At 43.8% G+C, this 26,785-nt stretch overlaps 1 protein-coding gene across 1 annotated transcript in view; it reads right to left on the bottom strand.

Annotated features, from left to right (window-relative positions):
* Positions 1-26,785, bottom strand: part of ptpn9a (protein tyrosine phosphatase non-receptor type 9a) — a 227,005-nt gene that overhangs the window by 66,430 nt on the left and 133,790 nt on the right. Inside the window, exons 4-5 of the mRNA XM_068015349.1 lie at positions 10,464-10,588; positions 8,075-8,180 (exon numbers count right to left, since the gene is read on the bottom strand). Of these exons, the coding sequence (XP_067871450.1) occupies positions 8,075-8,180; positions 10,464-10,588 (231 nt within the window). The remainder of the gene's footprint in view (positions 1-8,074; positions 8,181-10,463; positions 10,589-26,785) is intronic.

Below are 26,785 nucleotides of genomic sequence, written 5' to 3'. Positions count from 1 at the left end.
AAAACTTGATTAACTTGTAAAAAAAAAACCTACCCATCAAAGTAAATTTCAAATAGACAACTGTCATTGTTACACAGTGATATTGTCACAAGACTAATCACCCAGAGACTCCAGGTATTGCTCTGGGGACATGGGTTCGAATCCCACCACAGCAGAAGCTGAAATCTGAATTCAATTGATAAATCTGGAATTAAAAGCTAGTCTAATAATGGCCATAAAACCGTTGCCGAGTGTTGTAAAAACCCATCTGGTTCACTAATGTCCTTTAGGGAAGGAAATCTGCTGTCCTTACCTGGTCTGGCCGACATGTGACCCCAGACGCACAGCGATGTGGTTGACTCTTAACTGTCCTCTGAAATGGCCTAGCAAGTCACTCAGTTGTATCTAACCGCAACAAAGTCAATAATGAATTAAACCAGACAGACCACCCGGCATCAACGGAGGCACCAGAAACGACAACAGCAAACCCAGCCCTGTCGGACCTGCCACGTCCTCCTCACTAACATCTGGGGGCTTGTGCCAAAGTTGGGAGAGCTGTCCCACAGACTAGTCAAGCAACAGCCTGACATAGTCATACTCAAGGAATCAAACCTGACAATGTCCCAGACACTGCCATCACCATCCCTGGGTATGTCCTGTCCCACCGGCAGGACAGACCCAGCAGAGGTGGAGGCACAGTGGTACACAGTCGGGAGGGAGATGCCCTGGGATTCCTCAACATCGACTCCAGACCCCATGAAGTCTCATGGCATCAGGTCAAACATGGGCAAGGAAACCTCCTGCTGATTACCACCTACTGCTCTCCCTCAGCTGATGAATCAGTACTCCTCCATGTTGAATACCACTTGGAGGAAACACTGAGGGTGGCAAGGGTGCATAGGTACTGTGGGTGGGGGAACTTCAATGTCCATCACCAAGAGTGGCTCGGTAGTACCACTGACCGAGCTGGTCAAGCCCTAAAGGACATAACTGCTATGAGTCTGCGGCAGGTGGTGAAGGAACCAAGAGGGAAAAACATACTTGACCTAGTCCTCACCAAACTGCCTGCCCCAGATGTATCTGTCCATGACAGTATTGGTAGGAGTGACCACTGCACAGTCCTTGTGGAGACGAAGTCCCGACTTCACATTGAGGATACCCTCCATCATGTTGCATGGCACTCCTTTGCTTCCTTTTTGACCTCCTTGTCTTTAGAGACAATGGGTAAGCACCTAGAGGTGATCAGTGGTTTGTGGAGCAGCGCCTGGAGTGGCTTTAAAGGCCAATTCTAGAGGACAGACTCTTCCACGGGTGCTGCAGGTAAAGTTGACTGTCGGGGCTGGTACACAGTTGGCTCTCTCCTTACACCGCTATCTCTGTTCCTGCCAACTGCTGAGTCTCTGCGACTCGCCTCTCTTCAGCCCCGCCTTTATAACTATCCGCCAGCTCTGGCACGCTGGCAACTGGCTCCCACGACTTGTGGTCAATGTCGCAGGACTTCATGTCGCGTCTGCAAATGTCTTTAAAGCGGAGACATGGATTGCCAGTGACGAGCTCGCTGTACAATACATCCTTGGGGACCCTGCCATCTTCCATGCGGCTCACATGGCCAAGCCATCTCAAGCGCCACTGGCTCAGTAGGGTGTACATGCTGGGGATGTTGGCTGCCTTGAGGACTTCTGCGTTGGAGATACAGTCCTGCCACCTGATGCCAAGGATTCTCCGGAGACAGCAAAGCTGGAATGCATTGAGACATCGCTCTTGGCTGACATACATTGTCCAGGCCTCGCTGCCGTAGAGCAAGGTATTGAGGACACAGGCTTGAAACACTCGGACTTTTGTGTTCCGTGTCAGTACGCCATTTTCCCACACCCTCTTGGCCAGTCTGAACATAGCAGCAGACGCCTTTACCACGCGCTTGCTGATTTCTGCATCGAGAGACAAGTTACTGGTGATAGTTGAGTCCAGGTAGGTGAACTCTTGAACCACTTCCAGAGCATGGTCGCCAATATTGATGGATGGAGCATTGCTGACATCCTGTCCCATGATGTTCGTTCTCATGAAACTGATGGTTAGGCCAAATTCATTGTAGGCAGCCGCAATCGTGTCCCCGAGTCTCTGCAGACACTCTTCCGTGCGGGATGTTAATGCAGCATCGTCAGCAAAGAGGAGTTCCCTGATGAGGACTTTCCGTACTTTGGTTTTCGCTCTTAGGCGAGCAAGGTTGAACAACCTGCCATATGATCTTGTGTGGAGGAAAATTCCTTCTTCTGAAGACTTAAAACGCATGAGAGCAGCAGGGAGAAGATCCCAAACAGTGTAGGTGCGAGAACACAGCCCTATTTCACACCACTCAGGATAGGAAAGGGGTCTGATGAGGCACCGCTATGCTGAATTGTGCCTTTCATATCGTCATGGAATGAGGTGATGATACTTAGTAGCTTTGGTGAACATCCGATCTTTGCTAGTAGTCTGAAGAGACCACGTCTGCTGATGAGGCTTTGGTGAGATCTATGAAAGCAATGTAGAGGGGCACCCGTTGTTCACGGCATTTCTCCTGTAGCTGGCGAAGGGAGAACAGCATATCAAAAGTGGATCTCTCCGCTCGAAAGCCGCACTGTGCCTCAGGGCAGACACGCTCAGCCAGCTTCTGGAGTCTGTTTAAAACGACTCGAGCAAAGGCTTTCCCCACTGTGCTGAGCAGGGAGATTCCACGGAGGTTGTTGCAGTCACTGTGGTCACCCTTGTTCTTATAGAGGATGATGATACTGGCATCGCGCATGTCCTGTGGTACTGCTCCCTCATCCCAGCACAGGCAAAGCAGTTCATGGAGTGCTGAGAGTATAGCAGGCTTGTGTGTGGCACTACCACCATGCTAAATGGAAAAGATTTCAAACAGATCTAGCAATGCAAAACGGGCATCCATGAGGCATTGTGGGCCATCAGCAGCAGCAGAATTGCACTCAACCATGATCTGTAACCTCATGGCCCGGCATATCACCCACTCTACCATTACCATCAAGCCAGGAGACCAACCCTGGTTCAATGCAGGAGGGCATGCCAGGAGCAGCGCCAGACATACCTCAAAATGAGGTGCCAACCTGCGTAAAGAGCATGTGATAGACAGAGCTAAGCGATCACACAACCAACGGATCAGATCTAATCTCTGCAGTCCTGCCACATCCAGCTGTGAATGGTGGCGGACAATTAAACAACTAACTGGAGGAGGTGGCTCCACAAATAGTAATGATGGGGGAGCCCAGCACATCAGTGCGAAAGATAAGGCTGAAGCATTTGCAATAATATTCAGCCAGAAGTGCTGAGTTGATGATCCATCTCAGCATCCTCCTGAAGTCCACAGCATCACAGATGCCAGTCTTCAGTCGATTCGATTCACTTCGTGTGATATCAAGAAACAACTGAAGGCACTGGATACTGCAAAGGCTACGGGCCCTGACAACATTCCGGCAGTAGTACTGAAGACCTGTGCTCCAGAACTTGCTGCGCCCCTAGCCAAGCTGTTTCAGTACAGCTACAACACTGGCATCTACCCGGCAATGTGGAAAATTGCCCAGGTATATCCTGTACACAAAAAGCAGGACAAGCCCAAGCTAGTCAATTACCACCCCATCGGTTTTCTCTCGATCATCAGTAAAGTGATGGAAGGCGTCTATCAAGCGGCATTTGCTTAGCAATAACCTGTTCAGTGACGCTCAGTTTAGGTTCCGCTGGGGCCACTCAGCTCCTGACCTCATTACAGCCTTGGTTCAAACATGGACAAAAGAGTTATACTCAAGAGGTGAGGTGAGAGTGACTGCCCTTGACATCAAGGCAGCATTTGACCAAGTATGGCATCAAGGAGCCCTAGCAAAACTGGAATCAATGGGAATCAGGGGAAAACTCTCCACTGGTTGGAGTCATACCTAGCTCAAAGGAAGACAATCATCTCAGTCCCAGGACATCACTGCAGGAGATCCTCAGGGTAGTGTCCTAGGCCCAACCATCTTCAGCTGCTTCATCAATGACCATCCTTCAATCATAAGGTCAGAAGTGGGGATGTTCGCTGATGATTGCACAATGTTCAGCACCATTAGCAACTCCTCAGATACTGAAGCAGTCCGTGTAGAAATGCAGCAAGACTTGGACAATATCCAAAGCTTAGGCTGATAAGTGGCAAGTAACATTTGCACTACACAAGTGCCAGAGAATGACCATCTCCAACAAGAGAGAATCTAACTATCTCCCCTTGACATTCAATGGCATTACGATTGCTGAATCCCCTACTATCAACATCCTTTGGGTTACTATTGACCAGAAACTGAACTGGAGTAGCCATATAAATACCGTGGCTACAAGAGCAGGGCAGAGGCTAGGAATCCTGAGGCGTGTAATGCACCACCCGACTCCTCAAAGCCTGTCCACCATCTACAAGGCACAAGTCAGGAGTGTGATGGAATACTCTCCACTTGGCTGGATGGGTGCAGCTCCATCAACACTCAAGAAGCTCGACACCTTCCAGGACAAAGCAGCCCATTTGATTGGCACACCATTCACAAACATTCACTCCCTCCAACACCAACGTACAGTGGCAGCAGTGTGTACCATCTACAAGATGCACTGCAGCAACACACCAAGGCTCCTTAGACAGCACCTTCCAAACCCGCGACCTCTACCAACCAGAAGGACAAGGGCAGCAAATGCATGGGAACATCACCTGCAAGTTCCCTTCCAAGCCACACACCATCCTGACGCAACTAGAGCACCGTTCCTTCACTGTCGCTGGGTCAAAATTCTGGAATTCCCTTCCTGACAGCACTGTGGGTGTACCTACCGACATGGACTGCAACGGTTCAAGAAGACAGCTCACCACCACCTTCTCAAGGGAAATTAGGGATGGGCAATAAATGCTGGCCTAGCCAGCGACGCCCACATCCCAAAAATTAAATTAGAAAAACATGCTCGTGTGGTTGGAGGGGGGGGGGGGGGGATCTAAGCAGACTGTGAATATGTGTTGCCACTCATCTGTAGCCTGATTATATGACAATAACGCACCTGAGAAGTCATCATAGTTGATCATTATTGGAAGCAGTGTGGGGAGGGAAAGGATCAGTTGCATTCGAGATACACTACCAACAATTATAGAGCTTTTTCCCCTTAATTACCAGAGTAATGAGGCCCTCATCTAGAAGATAACAAACACAGGCAGGGTATTGTGATACTGCATCCTCCATTGAATGAAATTTTAATTTCAGGCAAACCACATGTTAGCTATTTGCAGCTGAAGCACCCACTAATTAACCTACGTAGCCAAGTGACTACACTTTAAAAATGTTCCACTGTATGTACTTTGGGACAACCTGAGAAATGAGTACAGGAGCTTCACTCTTACTTGAGTGTATTGTATTTATGCTTATTTCTGATCCACTGACAGGTTGGGCGATTCAGGATTGAATAGAAAACGGATCTAGCATGAAATGACTGCGTATGAATTGTACCGTGACACTAACTCCCCAAGAAAGACATTTTCTCATTATTAGAGAATCATTTTAAAAGGAAACATGGTTAATTACATGAGTAATACAGACACAAAATCACAGCAGGGCAGATATTCAGTACATTGTTGGACTTGGCAGACACCAGATAACAGGGTCATTGTAAGAGGAGGAAAGGGGCACGGTCCTACATCACCCAGAGCACAGAAGTGACGCATGAATGAAAAGTCCTCAAAATGTACACCAGAAGTTTTCTGTACTCAAGAGACAGATTTTATAACTCAAACCTTCTCCATCGTCATCAGTGGACATTCTTAAGCACTAATCAGCTTCCACAGGAATAATGAGTGGATTAAATAGATTTAATCACAACTCAACCCGTACAGCAGGCCCTGGACATTTCCATTAACCAACTTTAATCCATCAGCAGAGAATCAACACAGTCGTCAAAAACATTTAACTTACACATCAGGTTCTTCACGGTCTCACCCTTCCCCATCTCTGTATCCTCCTCCAGCCCTACAACGCTCTCCCCGAGCCTTATGTTCTTCTAACTCAGACCTCTTGTGCATTCCCTTTTCCCTTCACCTGACCACTGCTCTAGAATTCCTTCTCTGAATCCCTCCATCCCTCGACCTCCCTCTCCTACTTTTGAACCCTCTGTGTACCCAATCTTAAAATCTCCTTCTTTGGCTCAATGCATTTTTGAAGAGCCTTGGGAAGTTTTTCCATGTAAAAGGTGCTGTATAAATGCAAGTTAAGTTCAGTGCAGCTTCTGAAAAATGCATTTAGAGTCATATATGGCACAGAAGGAGGCCATTTGGCCCATCATCTGGCTGTCCCACAAGCAGAAGGCAAAGAAAACAGACAGAACACTCAAGGAAACCAAATCTGAGAGACTAACTGGTGCATTTGAAGTGAAACTACTTGGATTCATACATTTAAAACTAAATAGTTACGCGCCACTTTCAGATACATTTTTCCAATTCTACGAGTGGATAATAATGGAGTTGTCAAACACTTTCAGATTTGCTAATATTGATACCAAAATGATCAGCGACAGCTGTAGTTAAATTTCACAATAAAATTGACAGCCAATGGCATAAGTAGCCAGCAAAAAAATTACATAACTTTTTTGAAACAAATAAGTGCAACCACTCTCTTTAAATGAGTGACTGACAGTCAGTAACACAACTTGACCTTAAATATGAATGGGAAGACAAGTAATGGCAAAACATACACCTCTCAGTGACCACATAGAATTGACTGGATTTTCTTGCATTTCTATGGCATTAATAATGAACACTATTCCATTACAGGCTGCAAGTTCACTGATGCAAAACCAGCAATTAAACTATCTTCAATTTCTATCTGCTAGTCTCTAATGAAGTTTATTTTCCTGATCAACAACAACTTCTATCTATATAGCACCTTTAACATTTCAAAATGTCCCAAAGCACTTCACAGGAGTGCAATCAGGCAAAATTTGATATTGATCCTCATCAGCTGATATTCAGGTGGCCAAAGAGGTAGGGGTTTTAAACAGCGTTTTTAAAAGAGGAAAGAGAGGTATTGAGGTGGAGAACTTCAGGGAGGGAATTCCAGATTAGGGCCTCAGGAGCTGAAGTCACAGCCACCGATAGTGGGGCGAAAGAAATCGGGGATGCACAAGAAGCCACAGTTGGAGGAATGCGGAGTTCTCTAGGACAGGAGGGGGGTGCAAAGAAGGGAGGAGCAACTTCAAATATCTTCAGGTAGAATAAAAAATGAAAATAGGATGATCAACGGGATAGGAAGAAAGGAAACAAAGATAAAACGAGTATGTTCACATGCAGGTGTTAAAATGCATTAAAATCAAAACATTTCAAACAGAAAGGGTGCTATTTATATAGGCAACTCCCTAAAAAAGATCAGGACTCTCCAGGATAATATAACTAAGCCATACACACTGAACAAGTTGCACTTCATTTCTGAGGACTCAAAAATAGATAAATTACTTTTTTCAAAAGACGTTAACCTCCATTACTGGAAGAATGCAACCCAGGCAGTCAAAAGATTAGAAAATGATACACAGTGATATGGCAAGCTTGACTATCGGGTCAGACAGGACATTTTCTCCCCTTTCTTGCCTTTATACTGTGACATATACAGCTACATTTTATATAAAGCGACCTTCCTACAGATTCAAACCTGATTAATTTTTAACCTTAGAAAAAAGACACAGCATAATGCAAGTAACTGAAACACCATATACTGATCAAAATTAGGAACAATGGAGAGAAGAGGGTAGCAGTTAGGTCATATAATAACCACATAAGCAGCATCATTCAAAGAACAAGGTGAAAATAATCAATTAAGTCGTATCAAGTCGTCAATGAATTCTCTTCCAGAAGTATGAAATAGCCTTGCTAAGCACCAGAATAGGGTCATCTAACCCATAACCTTTTTTTTAAAAAAGGCAACTGCTGAATATATTGCAAACTCTTGGATTTGGGAAGCTTAGCCCCCTTCCCTGCCTGATAACCCTATGCTGCCGCATTTCCAACATTTCACTACGCACAAATGGTCAAGAACATGCAAGCCAATGATGTCTCAAGACCTACCTTCAAAAGGTGAAGGATTTTCTTGCTTAGGTCATACTCAAAGTTGGTGTACGCAGAGCCAGCCATATCATAAATGAACACCAGCCCATTTCTTTGGGTTTCAAAACTGAGAAAACAAAGATGCCCAGTTAGATTTGAAACAAGCTTAAAGAAATGATTAGAATATTGAGCATGATAATGCTGCAGGTCTGACATTTTTATTCGAGGAACTATTGGGAGAAAAACACTAATTTCTGAAAAGACTTCAGTGATAAATTGCTGCTGTATTTTAAATTCCATGTTTGGATAGGAAAGGCCATATGTATAAGTAAAACAGAAAGTGCTGGAAACATACAACAGGTCTGGCAGCATCTGTGGAGAGAGAAACAAAGTTAACGTTTCAGGTCTGTGATCTTTCATCAAAACTCTGGCTATATTTATATCATGTACATGGATAGCAGAATTGATGGAAACAAGCTGTTTATACACCAGAAATGGTGACAAAAGTGGTCAGGTCTGATGCAGCTCTTCTGATTTATCAGACATAAAGTCTAGGACAGACATGTTCAAAAGGCCATCCAACAAGGCCACAACACAAAAATCTCATTTTCAAAATGAAACAGAATTTTCTTCAAGACAGCATTTAAATCAGTAACCTGAAAATAAAATCTGAGGTTATGCTGCTTAACTCTGTTGCTCATCAGTACTAGGCTATATTATTGTAATAATTCTAAGAAGTGATCCAATCTCATTCACCAATCTATAGAAAAGACATGTTGCTCCCACAATCTTGCTGCAAGGAAACAAAATCTCAACTATTTTAAAACCCTATTTGCCAAAATCTTAAATTTGGCATAATATTTTACTTTAATGTGCAGAATAGTTTGTGCTTTCTGCCACATATACTTCAGCACTTTCATTAGTATTTCACTGTAGAAATTATTTAATTTTAAAATGGAGAAGGGCAAAGATGTGGAGGTGTTACTAACATCAAGTGAACTATATCCCTGTTTGAGGGATATACTGCTTTCAGGAGAGGGAAAAGCAAAAGAATATTACTCTTGCATGAAGAAAAACTAGACAACAAGAGCAGATGGGATCATCATGCTTCCAACTCTGCATATTGCAAGTTCTGGTTAAATACTGCAAGAGGTCCAGAAAAGGCTATGCATGCCATCTGGTCACTTCCAAAAACTAATAACCCCTTGCCATGGTTCAAGATGCTGTGACTATTTCCTCCCCACCGCTACAACCCAGAAGAGGCATCTTAAAATGAGTTCAGAGCAGAAGCTTGCCAAAGTGCTTTGAAGAGTTCCCAAATGATGCCCATGTCTTAGCATGTCTGGCTGTTTAGGTGACAACTCGCAGTTTGGTGTTGATAGGTTCCTTTGACCTCTGCTGGTCATTTGAAGGGAGGTTTTTTAAGAATCGACATGGCCATCAGAGGTCAGTCTGGCAGCTGCAAGCTGCAAATTGAGAACCTTAGGCATATCCAGGAAGAGTTTGTGTTCTCACATAGAGTAAAGGGCAGACTGGAACGGGCTGGTATCCAAGCATTTTAGAATTATTTTTGCAGTTGTTTACGAACACAAGTTACACTGTTTGTACCCAGTGTCTCTCATCATTCACTACTTGCAATTAAATAAAGCAGCTTACATATCAACCCAAACCTCACCTTGCCAAGTGCTAACTTGATTCCCCTTCACAGGGATTAAAAGAGTACACATATTTAAGACACAGAAATCCAGTCCTGATTACAAGGGAATTTCATCGTTGCACTCCCAGCTCCCACCACCACATACAGGACAGTACCAGTCCTGTTCCATTAGAAAAAGGCAACCAACTTGCTTAAAGGAGCAACACATACATTGAACAGAGGAGATACTGGCAACAGACCCCTCAATAAGCTATTCTTTTAAATATTTATGCAATTCACCCTTAAATTATCCTACACTATCTGCCACCACATCTTAACCCTTCACATTAAAGTTAAATCTAAACACTGCACACTTTTCCTCTTCTAAAGATTGTTATAAACTGTAGAATCAAGCTCAAACATAGCAGGATTCAATTTATTGATTCCCTTAAGGATCTTTAATGAATTCCCCTTTATCTAGAATAAACAATTTCTGACAAAGCATTTTAGCATATAAAATTTATGATTACAAGCCAACATTGAGATAGAAAATGAATGATAAAATGTATACACATGCTGCTAATTTGTCTGTATTCTATTATCGTTTAAAGCATTTAGTTCTGATGCAACTTGAATGGCTTGGAGAATATAAATCACATAGACCTATAGACATTAACTGTCTAAACCCTTTTGAAGGGTTTCATTAAAAAAAAAGTCCCTCCAATGGTTTCTTAAAAGCTTTAGGGCTATAAATAACAAAGAGCAAATGCTTACCTTCCAATAGCTTGATCAAGCAAGTAGAACAAGGCTTGCAACACCACATGTTGCAGAGTTTTGTTGGGTTGATGTAACTTGGCAGTGAAGAGAGCAATGGATGCCCCTGATGGATCCCGAACACTCTGAGGAGGGGAAAGAAAAAGACAAAGAAAACCAATGAGAATGTACGTAAAGTGGACAGGTTCACACTGGTTTGTAAACTGCATTTTCACCCAATCTCCTTTCACCTAATTTTCTACGAACCACTACTGACATCAAAAACCTGTCCTATTTCAGATGCCGGTTACTGTGCAGTTATAGCTGGAGAACAGCTAGTTAGTGAAAGTTGATACCCCAGATACACGGATGGCTGGATTTGACAGAAACCCATGAACACAAAGCAAACCTATGGTGTTGGTATATTTAATATTCCATTTACAATCAAACAGATCATGAATAATGTCATAAATTTGAAAACTGACAAATTCCATAGAGTCGCTTGGTGGTACAGAACTTGAGTATTGCTGAAAATAGAGACCTGTTGTCGAAGCTTTTCGTCTTGCACACATTAGGACAATCCGCAAGAATACCAATGTAAGGGAAAACAACGACTTTATACTGTATGAAAAGACAGTGCTGATTGGTTGGCAAGTGAACTCTGGTAGATGTTGCCATGGAGAATGCACCAATTTACAATGACTGTCAGTGTGCTAAGAATTACGCTGACAACCAATTTAAGATGGTCAGTAGGGCTCGCAATGTGGCACATTTGCACGTACTGGAAGCTACATATATTCATACACAGGGCCCTTTTCTTTGTAGACAGCAAGAACATGTACAAACATTGCGCCTGTTCCAATTAAACAAAATAAGTGACAGCCATTCACTGGTTCATTCCTCAGGGCAATGCCTTGACCAGAGTCAAACTGTGTGGTTTAAATTTCAAACAAAGCTTGCCATTTAACTGTCAGTCACTGTAAACTGGTGCATTCTCCATGACAATGCCTCTACCAGAGTTCACTTGCCAACCAATCAGCACTATCTTCTCAAACAGTATAAAGTTGTTGTTTTCCCTTACACTGGTATTCTTTCAAATTGTCCTGATGAGTGCAAGACGAAAAGCTTCGACAAGAAGTCTCTATTTTCAGCAATACTCAACTTCCATATCCTATTATACAATATATTGATCATCACTTTCTAAGACACCGTATGGGTCTGGCGTGATAGGATAATGAAAGGTCACAGATCTGAAATGTTAGGTCTGCTTCTCTCTCCACAAATGCTGCTAGAGTTGAATATTTCCAGCACTTTCTGTTCTTATTTATAATTTTAAGGTTGTGCTCCTTGCGCTTGACATCTACCCTATCAAATCCTTTCAACACCTCAATGAGATCATCCTTTAATCTTCTATATTCAGGGGAATACAAGCCTAGTCTGTGCAACCTGTCCTCATAATTTAACCCTGTTAGCCCAGGTATTATTCTGGTGAATCTTTACTACAGTTCCTCCAAGGCTAAAATCACCTTCCTGAGGTATGATGCCAAGGATGTGATACAGTACTTGATACAGTTTTGCCTGCATTGCCCCACAAAACTGTCAAAATCAAGCACTCCTTCACTAAGATGGAAAGCTAGGTCAAATCCACATTAAAGATCTGTAACAAAAGTGAACTGAATTCTCAGGATAGGCCGTTGCAGGAGTACCATGTTGAGCTTCTGAAGAGATTTACTGGTATCACTACAGTGATATTGACAACCCATCTCTCCAGATCCAAGTTTCCTGTTTGGATGAGGAATAGAGATGAAGACCTGAAGCAGCACCATAAGGGAGGGACAAAACCTTTTTTCTGGTTTCACATTTCCTATATGTGCAAATATTCTCAAGATGTTTATATCAAAATAATAATTCACAGCCCCACATATTGGGGGAAGAAATTAGCTTTAACTGCAGACTGCATTCTGCATTCTAGGAGATTGCCACTGTCATGGGTGGCACAGTGGCGCAGTGGTTAGCACTGCAGCCTCACAGCTCCAGGGACCCAGGTTCGATTCTGGGTACTGCCTGTGCGGAGTTTGCAAGTTCTCCCTGTGTCTGCGTGGGTTTTCGCCGGGTGCTCCGGTTTCCTCCCACATCCAAAGACTTGCAGGCGATAGGTAAATTGGCTGTTGTAAATTGCCCCTAGTGTAGGGAGGGAATATGGGATTACTGTAGGGTTGTTGGTCGGCACAGACTCGGTGGGCCGAAGGGCCTGTTTCAGTGCTGTATCTCTAAATAAATAAATAAATGAAGGACTTGTATTATTCGATTAGTTGATTTGGTTCTTAAACTGAGACTAATTTGAAGTAAACCTTTCCAGCAACAACTTGCATTTGTATAATACCTTTAAGGTGATAAAGCATCCCAAGGTGCTGCACAGGCATAATAAAAATATGGCACTGAACCACATGAGATATTAGAGCAGGTGACCAAAAGCTTGATCAAAGAGGTAGGTTTTAAGGATATCCATAATGCATTCCTGGCTATCCTCCCATAACCATGGTCATAGCCATGAGAAAGGAAATACTTTGTACCATCAAACAAATGTATTTATATACATTAGCCTGATCTTAACCATCCCCCTTAAGCCTATTTAACTCTCCTGGACTGACTTTGAAACTTCAAAAATCTAATTTCAGATAGAATTGCTTCTTTCGTCGTTTATATCCACTATCAGAAATGAAAACCAAAATTAGACACCATACTCCCAAGTACAGACATACCAAAGTCTTATATTAAAGAAGCATAACACTCTTGGTTTCTTAATTTACAAATGCATCAATATTTCCAGAAGCCTCTTTGCTTTTCCCAATGATGATCCCATCTTGTGCATGAACCTTCTTTATCTGCTTAATAACTACTTTAAAGTCCTCCTTCTGCTCATTGTATCAGCTTCACTGTTAGCTCAGAACCAGAAACCTGTGGACTTAGCACCATACGAGGAGTGGTGCATTGATAGAGATGCCATCTTTCAGCTGAGCTACTTAACCTAGGTCCCATCTATGCTGTTCGTGTTGTAGGATCTTTCACATCACAGAACTGAAGAACAGCAAGGGAGTTCTGTGTCTTGGCCAACATTTGCCTGCCAACCAAAGCCACTGAAAGCAGATTATCTGGTTATTCAAATTTATGATGCAAGGTAGCACATGCCTTAAGGAGTATGCCCAATTTCAGCCGAGTGTTTCACCATCGAGCACTTGCTACTGCAATTTTGCAGAAGGTTCCATTTTCTTATCATTGCTTCTGAAAGGGAGTTGGAAATCTAACTCAATCCACTTTCCTTCAAGCGCTTATTAGAACCTGGATCTCACGCTACATGAGTAAGTTAGCTTGTACTTATAGATGTTCTCCCTCCACACTTTGCTACACCAGACAGCATTTAGGTTGTAGTAGCAGGGAATGAGCTGTGGAAGCAATGAGGTGATGAATGAAGAATGCCACATAATCATAGTGACCATAGTAAAGTGCAATTTAACCTATGGTTTATTGAAACCAGTACTCTCAATATGGTTAGTGACAACACCAGCATCAAGTGTTGGATAGGACAAGGTTTCATAAACCTTTAGCACCATGTAGTATTAGGTATGCCGATTATGTAACACAATTTTGAAGAAATTCTTAGCTGGTATACCAGGAACTGGAAAAATACTGGAACTTTGGGAGCTAAACAAGCAAGTTACAATAGACAACATCTGTGGTGCCAATATTTAAAGCAGCTGTCATGCACTTATTAACCGTTAGTCTTCCAAGATCTTCCAAGATTTGTTTTATCTGCAGCTGTTCCGTCCAACCTGTGATCCTATTTGCTTGAGATTAGGATTACAGCCAGTCTCATGGACGGTGGGAGGTGCTGGAATGCAGAAAGTTAGATTACCTACCTTGTATGGTCTTCTTCATTCTCTGAATGAAATCATCCTCCATGTACCAAAACCTCACCCGTTCACCTCAAAAGTTTTCCAGGAAATTGTAAATCATTGTATGATTATTATTACACTTCTGTGGTTTTCTGCTAGTTTGCTCAGCTCCTTTGATTTTTGGGAAAAACAACTGGCAAACCAGCTCAGGAAGGAGCTATTTATAGGTCTGGTAAGGAAGAATGATGACACGAAACCAACAAAGTGAAAATGTCTTAAAGAGACATTGCTCACATGATTTGACAATTTGGGGCTAAGTCCGGTAGCACATTGGAATATAGGAACACGAGTAGCGTATTCAGTCCCTCGAGCCTGTTCCACCATTCCATTAGATCATAGAAAGTCTGTATCTCAAATGCATTGACCCACTTTGGTTCCATATCCCTAATTAATCTTAACAAAAATCTATTGATCTCAGTCTTGAAAGTATCACATGACCAAGCCTTGACAGCTTTTCGGTAGTGTGTTCCAGATTTCCGGTACCAATTGTGTGAAGTGCTTCCCAACATCACTCTTAATACTTTGAAGATGGCTGCCAGCACATGTGCAACAGTGGCCTTCCTGGTGATTCTTCCCTTTTTTTTTTGCTTCCCTTCCTGTATTGAATTGCTTGGCTTTCTGTCTGCTGCATCCCGACAGTGACACAGCTGAGGAGGCTTGTGGGGAGTGCAGGTGCGAAACCACGCCCTACCACTCAGATTTCAAAATGAAAGTTTAATCTTTTCAACGACCAGTCAGTTGAACGAAGAGGACGCAAGTTCTTGGTGTGAGCGGACATTTCTGCCAGATTTGGGGATTTCTGAGGGGGCCTAGCTCTAATTTTAAGGTTATGTTTGTTGTATTTGTATTAGTAGCATTGTAGGCATTCTACAGAAAGTTTTAGACTCCGGTAAAGGTTAACTAACAACTCTATTATTTACAGTTTCTATAAACACTCTCCGCAAGCCACCTAAGCTAGCATCCTTCGTGCTGCTATACCTTCTTCTTCTCAAGCCTATCTCATGTGATTGTTACATCATTGCTCGTACAGTGGGAGGGGTCTCTCACTGTCTTGAGTATTAACCCTTTACAACCTTATACTACAAAGTTTCCCCTTGTTCTAGACTCGTTCAGCAGAGCAAATAGTTTATCTACCCAATGTAGATGCATCTGTTTGAAAGATGAAGGGAGAGGGTGATCAGTCAGAGGTCGTGATACAGATTGGTACCAACAAAATAGGTAGAAAGAAGGATGAGGTCCTGCAACAAGAATTTAGGGAGCTAGGTAGCAGATTAAAAAGCAGGACCTCAAAGGTTTAATCTCTGGATTACTCCCAGTGCCACGTGCTAGTGAGTACAGGAACAGGAGGATAGAGCAGATGAATGTGTGGCGGAGGAGGTGGTACAGGAGGGAAGACTTTAGTTTCCTGGATCACTGGGTCTGTTTCTGGCAAAGGTGGGACCTGTACAAGTTGCACCTGAACCGGAACAGGACCAACATCCTTGCTGGGAGGTTTGCTAGTGCTGTAGAGGGGGGTTTCAAAGTAATTTGGCAGGGGGATGGGATACAGAGTGGAGTTACAGTAGAGGGTGATGCACAGTCAAATATAGAAGAGAAAATGAGCCAGTCTGGAAGGCAGAGCAAATATAGACCTGTTAAGGCACATGTGAAAAATGCAATGCTGGATTGCATCTATTTTAATGCAAGGAGTCTGACTAGCAAGGCAGATGAATTGAGGGCATTGATTAGCACATGGGAATATGATATTATTGCTATCATAGAGACATGGTTGGAGGGGCAGGACTGGCAGCTCAATATTCCAGGGTATAGAATTTTCAGGCATGACAGGGGAGGGGGTAAAAGAGGAGGTGGCATTGCACTGTTGATCAAGGAGTCAATTACTGCAGTAAGGAGGGATGATATCTTAGAAGGTTCTTCAAATGAGGTCATATGGGTAGAACTTAAAAACAAAAAAGGGGCAATTACTTGGCTGGGAGTGTACTACAGGCCGCCAAACAGTCAGAGGAGCAGATATGTAGGCAAATCTCAGAGAGGTGTAAAAATAATAGGGTAATAATAGTAGGGGATTTCAACTTCCACAATATCAACTGAGATAGTCTTAGTGTAAAAGGCTTAAAGGGGGCAGAATTTCTAAAATGCATACAGGAGAGCTTTTTGAGCCAGTACATAGAAAGTCCTACAAGAGAAGGGGCAGTACTGGACCTAATCCTAGGGAATTGAAGTGTCGGGGGGGGGGGGGGGGAACATTTCGGGGATAGTGACCATAACTCTAAGATTTAAGGTAGTTATGGAAAAGGACCAAGATGGACTGAAAATAAAGGTACTGAATTGGGGGAAGGCCGATTTTAAGATGATAAAACAGGATCTGGCCAAAGTGGACTGGGAGCAGCAACTTGTAGGAAAGTCGACATCAGATCAGTGGGAGTCATTCAAAGAGGAAATAGTGAGAGTTCAGAGTCAACATGTACCCATTAAGGTGAAGGGTAGGACTAACAAGTCCAGGGAACCCTGGATGTCAAGGGATATAGAGCATTGGATCAGTAAAAAAAACAAAACAAAGGAGGCTTGTGGCAGATTCAGAGTGCTGAAAACAGTGGAGGCACTAGAGGAGTATAGAAAACGTAGGTGGGTACTTAAAAAATTACTTAGGAGAGCGAAGAGAGGACATGAAAAAACACTGGCAGGCAAGATAAAGGAAAATCCTAAGGCGTTTTATAAGTATATTAAGGGCAAGAGGATAACCAGGGCCCATTAGGGACGAAAGTGGCAATCTGTGTGTGGAGCCGGAGGACAGAGGTGAGGTTTTAAATTATTACTTTTCATCTGTGTTCACCATGGAGGACGACGACGTAGGTGTAGAGATCAGGGAGGGGTATTGTGATATACTTGAAGATATTAGCATTGAAAGGGAGGAAGTATTAGCCGTTTTAGCAGGCTTAAAAGTGGATAAATCCCCAGGCCCAGATGAGATGTATCCCAGGCGGTTATGTGAGGCAAGGGAGGAGATTGCAGGGCCTCTGACACAAATTTTCAAATCCTCTCTGGCCACAGGAGAGGTACCAGAGGACTGGAGGACAGCAAAAGTGGTACCATTATTTAAGAAGGGTAGCAGGGATAAACAAGGTAACTACCGGCCATTGGGATCTCATCAGGGATAGATGGGACCTGGACAGAAAGGACGGGTTGCATCTAAACTGGAGGGGCACAAATATCCTGGCTGCGACGTTTGCTAGCGTCACTCAGGAGGGTTTAAACTAGTGTGGCGGGGGGTGGGGGGGGGGGGAAACCAGAGCAGTAGGACAGGTAGTGAAATAAATGAAGCGGAACTAGTAAATAAGGCCAGTAAGACTAAGAGGAAGAGCAGGCAGGAAGATGTTGCGGAGAACAGCGGGACTGGTGGTCTGAAGTGCATTTGTTTCAATGCGAGAAGTATAACAGGTAAGGCAGATGAACTTAGAGCTTGGATTAGTACTTGGAACTATGATGTTGTTGCTATTACAGAGACTTGGTTGAAGGAAGGACAGGATTGGCAACTAAATGTTCCAGGATTTAGAAGCTTCAGGCGGGATAGAGGGGAATGTAAAAGGGGTGGGGGAGTTGCATTACTGGTTAAGGAGAATATCACAGCTGTACTGTGGGAGGACACCTCGGAGGGGTCATGCAGCGAGGCAATATGGGTGGAGCTCAGGAATAGGAAGGGTGCAGTCACGATGTTGGGGGTTTACTACAGGCCTCCCAACAGCCAGCGGGAGGTAGAGGAGCAGATATGTAGACAGAATTTTGAAAGATGTAAAGGTAACAGGGTTGTAGTGGTCGGTGATTTTAACTTCCCCAATATTGACTGGGGCTCACTTAGTGGTAGGGGCTTGGATGGGGCAGAATTTGTGAGGAGCATCCAGGAGGGCTTCTTGAAACAATACGTAGATAGCCCAACTAGGGATGGGGCCGTACTGGATCTGGTATTGGGGAATGAGCCCAGCCAGGTGGTCGAAGTTTCAGTGGGGGAGCATTTCGGGAACACTGACCATAATTCCATAAGTTTTAAGGTACTTGTGGATAAGGATAAGAGTAGTCCTCGGGTGAAGGTGCTAAATTGGGGGAAGACTAATTATAACAATATTAGGCAGGAACTGAAGAATTTAGATTGGGAGCGGCTGTTTGAGGGCAAATCAACATCTGACATGTGGGAGTCTTTCAAACGTCAGTTGATTAGAATCCAGGACCAGCATGTTCCTGTGAGAAAGAAGGATAAGTTTGGCAAGTTTCTGGAACCTTGGATAACGCGGGATATTGTGAGCCTCGTCAAAAAGAAAAAGGAAGCATTCGTAAGGGCTGGAAGGCTAGGAACAGACGAATCCCTTGAGGAATATAAAGACAGTAGGAAGGAACTTAAGCAAGCAGTCAGGAGGGCTAAAAGGGGTTATGAGAAGTCATTGGCAAACAGAATTAAGGAAAATCCCATGGCTTTTTATATGTATATAAAGAGCAAGAGGGTAACCAGGGAAAGGGTTCGCCCACTCAAGGACGAAGAAGGGAATCTATGTGTGGAGCCAGAGGAAATGGGCGAGGTACTAAATGAGTACTTTGCATCAGTATTCACCAAGGAAAAGGACTTGGTGGATGATGAGCCTAGGGAAGGGAGTGTAGATAGTCTCAGTCATCTCATTATCAAAAAGGAGGTGGTGTTGGGTGTTTGGCAAAGCATGAAGGTAGATAAGTCCCCAGGGCCTGATGGGATCTACCCCAGAATACTGAGGGAGGCAAGGGAAGAAATTGCTGGGGCCTTGACAGAAATCTTTGCATCCTCATTGGCTACAGGTGCGGTCCCAGAGGAATGGAGAATAGCCAATGTTGCTCCTTTGTTTAAGAAGGGTAGCAAGGATAATCCAGGAAATTATAGGCCGGTGAGCCTTACGTCAGTGGTAGGGAAATTATTAGAGAGGATTCTTCGGGACAGGATTTACTCCCATTTGGAAACAAATGGACTTATTAGCGAGAGGGAGCATGGTTTTGTGAAGGGGAGGTCGTGTCTTACTAATTTGATTTAATTTTTTGAGGAAGTGACAAAGATGATTGATGAAGGGCAGCGGATGTTATCTATATGGACTTCAGTAAAGCCTTTGACAAGGTCCCGCATGGCAGACTGATACAAAAGGTGAAGTCACATGGGATCAGAGGGGAGCTGGCAAGATGGATACAGAACTGGCTCGGTCACAGAAGACAGAGGGTATCAGTGGAAGGGTGCTTTTCTGAATGGAGGGATGTGACTAGTAGTGTTCGGCAGGGTTCAGTGCTGGGACCTTTGCTGTTTGTGGTGTATATATATATATATATATATATAGATAGATGATTTGGAGGAAAATGTAGCTGGTCTGATTAGTAAGTTTGCAGATGACACAAAGGTTGGTGGAGTTGCGGACAGTGATGAGGATTGTCAGAGGATACAGCAGGATATAGATCGGGTGGAGACTTGGGCGGAGAAATGGCAGACGGAGTTTAATTCGGACAAATGTGGGGTAATGCATTTTGGAAGGTTTAATGCAGGTGGGAAGTATACAGTAAATGGCAGAACCCTTAGGAGTATTGACAGGCAGAGAGATCTGGGCGTACAGGTCCACAGGTCACTGAAAGTGGCAACACAGGTGGATAAGGTAGTCAAGAAGGCATACGGCATGCTTGCCTTCATCCATCGGGGCATAGAGTATAAAAATTGGCAAGTCATGTTGCAGCTGTACAGAACCTTAGTTAGGCCACACTTAGAATATTGCGTGCAATTCTGGTCGCCACACTACCAGAAGGACGTGGAGGCTTTGGAGAGGGTACGGAAGAGGTTTACCAGGATGTTGCCTGGTCTGGAGGCCATTAGCTATGAGGAGAGGTTGGAAAAACTCGGATTGTTTTCACTGGAACGACGGAGGTGGAGGGGCGACATGATAGAGGTTTACAAAGTTATAAGGGGCATGGACAGAGTGGATAGTCAGAGGCTTTTTCCCAGGATGGAAGAGTCAGTTACCTGGGGACATAGGTTTAAGGTGAGATGTGCGAGGCAAGTTCTTTACACAAAGGGTGGTGAGTGCCTGGAACTTGTTGCCGGGGGAGGTGGTGGAAGCAGGTGCCATAGAGATGTTTAAGAGGCATCTTGACAAATATATAAATAGGATGGGAATAGAGGGATACGGACCCCTGGAAGCGTAGAAGGTTTTAGTTTCGGCAGGCATCAAGATCGGCGCAGGCTTGGAGGGCCGAATGGCCTGTTCCTGTGCTGTACTGTTCCTTGTTCTTTGTTCAGGCTGGTGAGTCTAACATCAGTGGTGGGGAAAATACTGGAAAAAATTCTGAGTGACAGGATTAATCTCCACTTGGAGAGGCAGGGATTAATCAAGGATAGTCACCATGGCTTTGTCAGGGGGCGATCGTGTCTAACTAACTTGATTGAATTTTTCTAGGCGGTGACAAAATGTACAGATGAGGGTAAAGCAGTTGATGTAGTCTATATAGACTTCAGTAAGGCTTTTGATAAGGTCCCGCTTGGGAGATTGGTTGAGATAAGAGCCCATGGGATCCAGGGCAATTAGGCAAATTGGATCCAAAATTGGCTTAGTGGCAGGAGGCAGAGGGTAATGGTCAAGGGTTGGTTTTGCGAGTGGAAGCCTGTGACCAGTGGTGTACCGCAGGGATCGGTGCTGGGGCCCTTGCTGTTTGTAGTGTACATTAAATGAGTTCGGCGTGAATATAGGAGGCATGATCAGTAAGTTCACAGATGACATGAAAATTGGTGGTGTCGTAAATAGTGAGGAGGAAAGCCTTAGATTACAGGACGATATAGATGGGTTGGTAAGATGGGCGGAGCTGTGGCAAATGGAATTTAATCCTGAGAAGCGTGAGATGATACATTTTGGGAGGACTAACAGGCAAGGGAATATACAGTGGATGGTAGGACCCTCGGAAGTACAGAGGGTCAGAGGGACCTTGGTGTACTTGTCCAAAGATCACTAAAGACAGCAGCACAGGTAGATAAGGTGGTTAGGAAAGCATATGGGATACTTGCCTTTATTAGCCGAGGCACAGAATGTAACAGCAGGGAGGTTATGATGGGCTGTGTACAACGCTAGTTCGGCCACAGCTGAAGTACTGCGTACAGTTCGGGGCATCACACTATAGGAAGGATGTGACTGCACTGGAGAGGGTGCAGAGGAGATTCACCAGGATGTTGCCTGGGCTGGAGCATTTCAGCTATGAAGAGAGACTGAAAAGGCTGGGGTTGTTTTCCTTAGAGCAGAGAAGGCTGAGGGGAGATATGATTGAGGTGTACAAAATTATGAGGGGCATTGATAGGTCAGATAGGAAGAAACTTTTTCCCTTAGTGGAGGGGTCAATAACCAGGGGGCATAGATTTAATGTCAGGTGCAGAAGGTTTAGAGGGGATTTGAGGAAAAAAATTTTCACCCAGAGGGTGGTTGGAATCTGAAACGCACTGCCTGAAGAAGTGGTAGAGGCAGGAACCCTCACAACATTCAAGTATTTAGATGAGCACTTGAAACACCATAGCATACAAGGCTACAGGCCAAGTGCTGGAAAATGGGATTAGAATAGTTAGGTGCTTAATGGCCGGCACAGACACGATGGGCTGAAGGGCCTGTTTCTGTGTTGTATAACTCTATGACCTGATCGGTAGTTAATCTAAAATCTAACTTCACTTGCAATATGTCTGCATATGGACAGGGATTGCAGCTGCCTAAACTTAAATTACAGCACACAACAGTTATGATGCAAAGTGTCTGTATGTACTACAGTGATCACTAAGAAGCTTCGACTCAGTATCAAATACATTAAATATCTCACTAAAAACTCACAGTTGCTATGAGAAACATGTGGACCCATGTATGCATACACAAAAACTCAAACTCAAAATTTTATTTCAATTATTTTTGTAATTCCTTCCTTCTCAATCTTTGTGAATCAAACCAGTCATTTTAATGGAAGTGCAGCTTAGGGCAGTCAGTCACTATATGGACAGTCAATAACATTCTGTAGTAATCCCACTTAGGTGTTTAACTGAAGTGGAAATGACTTGCTTACTCCCTCAGAAACCCCCAAATCTGGCAGAAATGTCCGCTCACACCAAGAACTTGCGGCCTCTTCATTCAACTGACTGGTCGTTGAAAGATTAAACTTTTGTTTTGAAATTGGAGTGGTAGGGCGTGGCTTCGCACCTACACTCCCCACAAGCCTCCTTAGCTGTGTCACTGTAGGGATGCAGCAGACAGAAAGCCAAGCAATTCAATACAGGAAGGGAAGCAAATTAAAAATAGGGGAGAATCAAAAGAAAGGCCACTGTTGCACATGTGCTGGCAGCCAGCTTCAAAGTATTAGCAATGGCGTTGGGAACAGGTAGTCAGTCATTTCTGTCTAGTTAGTGCATGGCCGAGAGGTTATGCAGAGGAGCAGTGAAAGGAAAATAGGTGGTTGCAAGACTGATTTTGGGCCTTGCTGTATCAACTAATTGATACCATATTCTGCTCCACTGGCCTGGAAACTAAGGCAGTTTTTCCATTCCAAATGCCAGGTTGCAGTGGCTAAACCCCCAAAGCACGATCTGTTCCAGTGCAATACCTACACCATTACCAGTACACTTTCACTGTTATTGTTAGGAGGATGTCAGAGCTTCCATGCTTCTGTAGTGTGATGTTCTAATCTTCTGTATTTACAGTTTTTTCCAACCAAAAATAAGTGCAATGGCAGTAGAAAAGTAGAGAGGTAACCTCCTTGGTCTTTTAAAAAGTAGGATCTGTCCCAGCACAGACAGTGCACCAACATAACAAGACTGGTGCAAAACTTTCTGATGAAAGGTCACAGACCTGAAACGTCTGCTTCTCTCTCCAGATGCTGCCTGACCTGCTGAGTATTTCCAGCACTTTCTGTTTTTATAACCAATAAGACAACCTCTCACAGGAAATCTCAATGGTGTTATTGATGACACCGGATTAGCAATGTGACACTGCACCTACATGAAAATGCAATGCAACACAAGCATTAGATGCAGAACAGTACAAATACACACACTGAGAAAACAACAGCCAGGCAGATTATAGAAGATCACCATGTTCCAACAGAATACAGTGATATAGCAAGAGCCTATTATCTTCACAACTCCATAGCCAATGAATACTGGTGATATCACATACTGTATAACATACCAAATCGCATTTTCTGTCATTTGAGAAAAGCTCACTTGCCTATTAGTGGGGGTGGGGGGAAATGACTGCACTGAAGTTGCATTCTTGAACAGACAAAGAGCAGGAGTTAGGAGATGTAACTAAAGGTCTCCTTGAAGGGGTAGATTATTGAGACTTTAGAGGATGGCAAAAAGATGTAGCAAGGTGCAGGGTTTCAGGAAGTTGAAAAAAGAGCAGGCACACGGTATATTAAAGGTCTGCTGCCAACTGAGAACCCAGATGGTGCAAAAACATACAGTAAACCAGCCAAGGAAGGGTGGAGGGTATGAGCTGCAGCAGGTTTCAGGATGCTGCAGAGGCAAAGTAGGGCAAAGCCAGGGAGGAATTTATAAAGGAGAATAAGTGGGATGAGTAGCCAGTAGAGGTCAGTGAGGACAAGGGTAATAGATGAGCAGGAGTGGAAGAGCTTTGAATGAGTTGGAGATTGTAATGGGTGAAATCAGGAAGACAGAATGACACTAAACCTGACAAAGGGTGGATGATTGCTTGGGCGGTGGGGAGGAGAGAGAGATGGAAAAGAGTGGGGTGGCGGGAGAAGTGGCGTGGTTAGGGAAGGAAGCAAGCAATGGAATGGAGGTGGAAACAGACAGTTTTACTGATAGGATGTGGAGTTGGAAGCTCAGACAAGGATGTGAAGCTGTTCTTCTCAAATGCACAGCCAGGTGGGAGATGGAATCAGGGACTAATGTGCATTTTCTGCTGGGAGCCAAATATGATAGCTTCAGTTTTACCAATGTTGAGCTGAAGGAGGAATTCTACACAAAATGCTCTGCAACATTGCAGCAGCACTAAATGCTGGAACAAAGGGGCAAATACCTTCCTTCATATCATTCAATGATTAACTAGTCCACCTCCCATGGGTTGCTCACAATGAGTCAGAGAACAAGCTATTTTTATGAGCAAGGGATGAGAGAGAAAGCAACATGGCCACTTAAAGTGTGTGGGAAAAATTTGCATAAACAGATAATGGGGAAATTCAGTATAAATACTTTTCCCCCAAAACTTTCAACAAACAATAGTAAAAGCTAAAACAATAAAATTGACTACAACTCACACTGGAGCTCCCTGTGATTAAATGTGTCATTTTTAGACCAGAGCCCAAATAATTGATACTATGTAAGGCAGATTTTACAAATTCAGATTCCTGGTGCAGAGTTTCATTCACTGGGAGCGTAAAATCCTCTCTTGTATCTCTATTATTAGCTTTTGAAAAAACATTTTAAAAGCAAATTTAAACAAAAAACTCCACAAATGCACGACTTAATCGATTAGAAGAACATCCCTTGAGGTTATCACATGTAAGTAATGGTGACAGCTGGAGCCACAAGAAATCTGTAACTGCACTCGACAGGAAATACTGAGAATGGCTTTTTCAACTAAAGTTATTTGATGCTCAGATATACAGCAGTTAAATTGTGTTTGACTGCAAGTAGCGAGTTTCAAATCAAGAATCTTGCGAAACAAATCAACGCACAATTCTTAAGATGATCACGATCATTCCAAACTATCAAAATAGTTATGAGAGTAAAAGGTCTACATTGGATCTGCACTGAGTGCTACTGGAGAGCACAGAGTGTGAAGAAGGGAGTTGTGTAATTGAGGGAGTTCAGTAAGGAGTGGAACTATAAATTAAGAAAATAAATTTGAGCACAGAGTGTAAAGTGGGAGCTTGGTGCATGAGAGAGAGGCTCCTTTCTTTTTCTACCTTTTTTCAGCTTCCAGTAGCTGCCTCTCTCTTCAGTACAGAGGAAGAAGTTGATTGGCTAGTAACTGATGTTATTTTACGTTATGGCAGATCAGCTCGACCAAGTGGAATGTACATCCTGCGGTATGTGGGAAGTCATGGACGCACCACATGTCCTAGATGAACACATCAGCAGGAAGTGTCACCGGCTGCAGAAGCCTGAGCTCCAGGTTTCCGAACTCAAGTGGTGGCTGCAGTCACTGTTGTGGATTCGCAAGGCAGAGGACTACTTGGATAGCACGTTTACGGAGGTGGTCACACCGCAGGTTAGGAGCATGCAGGCAGAGAGGGAATGGCAGACCGCCAGGCAGTCTAAGAGAACCAGGCAGGCAGTTCAGGAATCCCCTGAGTCTATCTTGCTTGCTAATCGGTTTTCAATTTTGGATACTGTTGAGAGCCATGGTTACTCGGGGGAGTGAAGCCAGAGCAAAGTCCATGGCACCACGGGTGGCTCAGCTGCACAGAAGGGGAGGAAGAAGAGTGGAAGAACAATAGTGATAGGGGATTTGATAGTCAGGGGATCAGACAGGTGTTTCTGCGGCAGTAAATGTGACTCCAGGATGGTGTGTTGCCTCCCTGATGCTAGGGTCAAGGATGTCACGGAGCAGCTGCAAGACATCCTTCTCGGGGATGGTGAACAGCCGAAGGTCGTGGTCCACATTGGTACCAATGACATAGGTAGGAAGAGGGATGAGGTCCTGAAAGCAGATTTTAGTGAGTTAGGAAGGAAATTAAAAAGCAGGACCTCAAGAGCAGTAAGCTCAGGAGTACTCAGTGCCACATACGAATGGGCATAGGAATCGGAAGATTGATCGATTGAACACGTGGCTGGGGAACTGGTGTAGGAGGGCGGGCATCAGATTTCTGAAGCATTGGGACTGGTTCTGGGAAAGGTGGGACCTGTACAAGATGGACAGGCTACACCTTAAAAGGACTGGAACTAACATCCTCGCAGGGAGATTTGCTAGTGCTGTTGGGGAGGGTTTAAACTAGCTGGTCAGGGGGATGGGAACCTGAATGGCAGCTCAAATTGGAAGGAAGTAAAGCTGATGACAGAAGGTAAAAAAGTAGCAAGTGACATTAGAAGGCAGGCAAAACAAAGGCGAGCATCAACTAGGCTTAGAATGCAGAATGTCAAGAAGATAAGGTTCAGGCTACTCCAGCTGAATGTAGCATTTGCAACACAGAAGATGATTTTAAGGCACAAAATAAAGGTAAATGGGAATGATCTAATTGTCATAACGGAAATGTGACTACAGAGTGACCAAGACTGGGAACTGAATATTCAAGAATCTTCGACATTTAGGAAGGACAGGCAAAAAGGAAAAGGAGGTGGTGTTGCGCTGATAATAAGGGATGGGAATCAGTATATTAGTAAGGGAAGATCTCAGATTGGAAGAACAAAATGCG

Source organism: Heterodontus francisci, chromosome 35 (genome assembly GCF_036365525.1).
Source record: "Heterodontus francisci isolate sHetFra1 chromosome 35, sHetFra1.hap1, whole genome shotgun sequence".
In the NCBI taxonomy this organism is placed as follows: Eukaryota; Metazoa; Chordata; class Chondrichthyes; order Heterodontiformes; family Heterodontidae; genus Heterodontus; species Heterodontus francisci.
The sequence above is the reverse complement of the archived record's forward strand: the minus strand, read 5'-3'. Positions and strand labels throughout refer to the sequence as shown.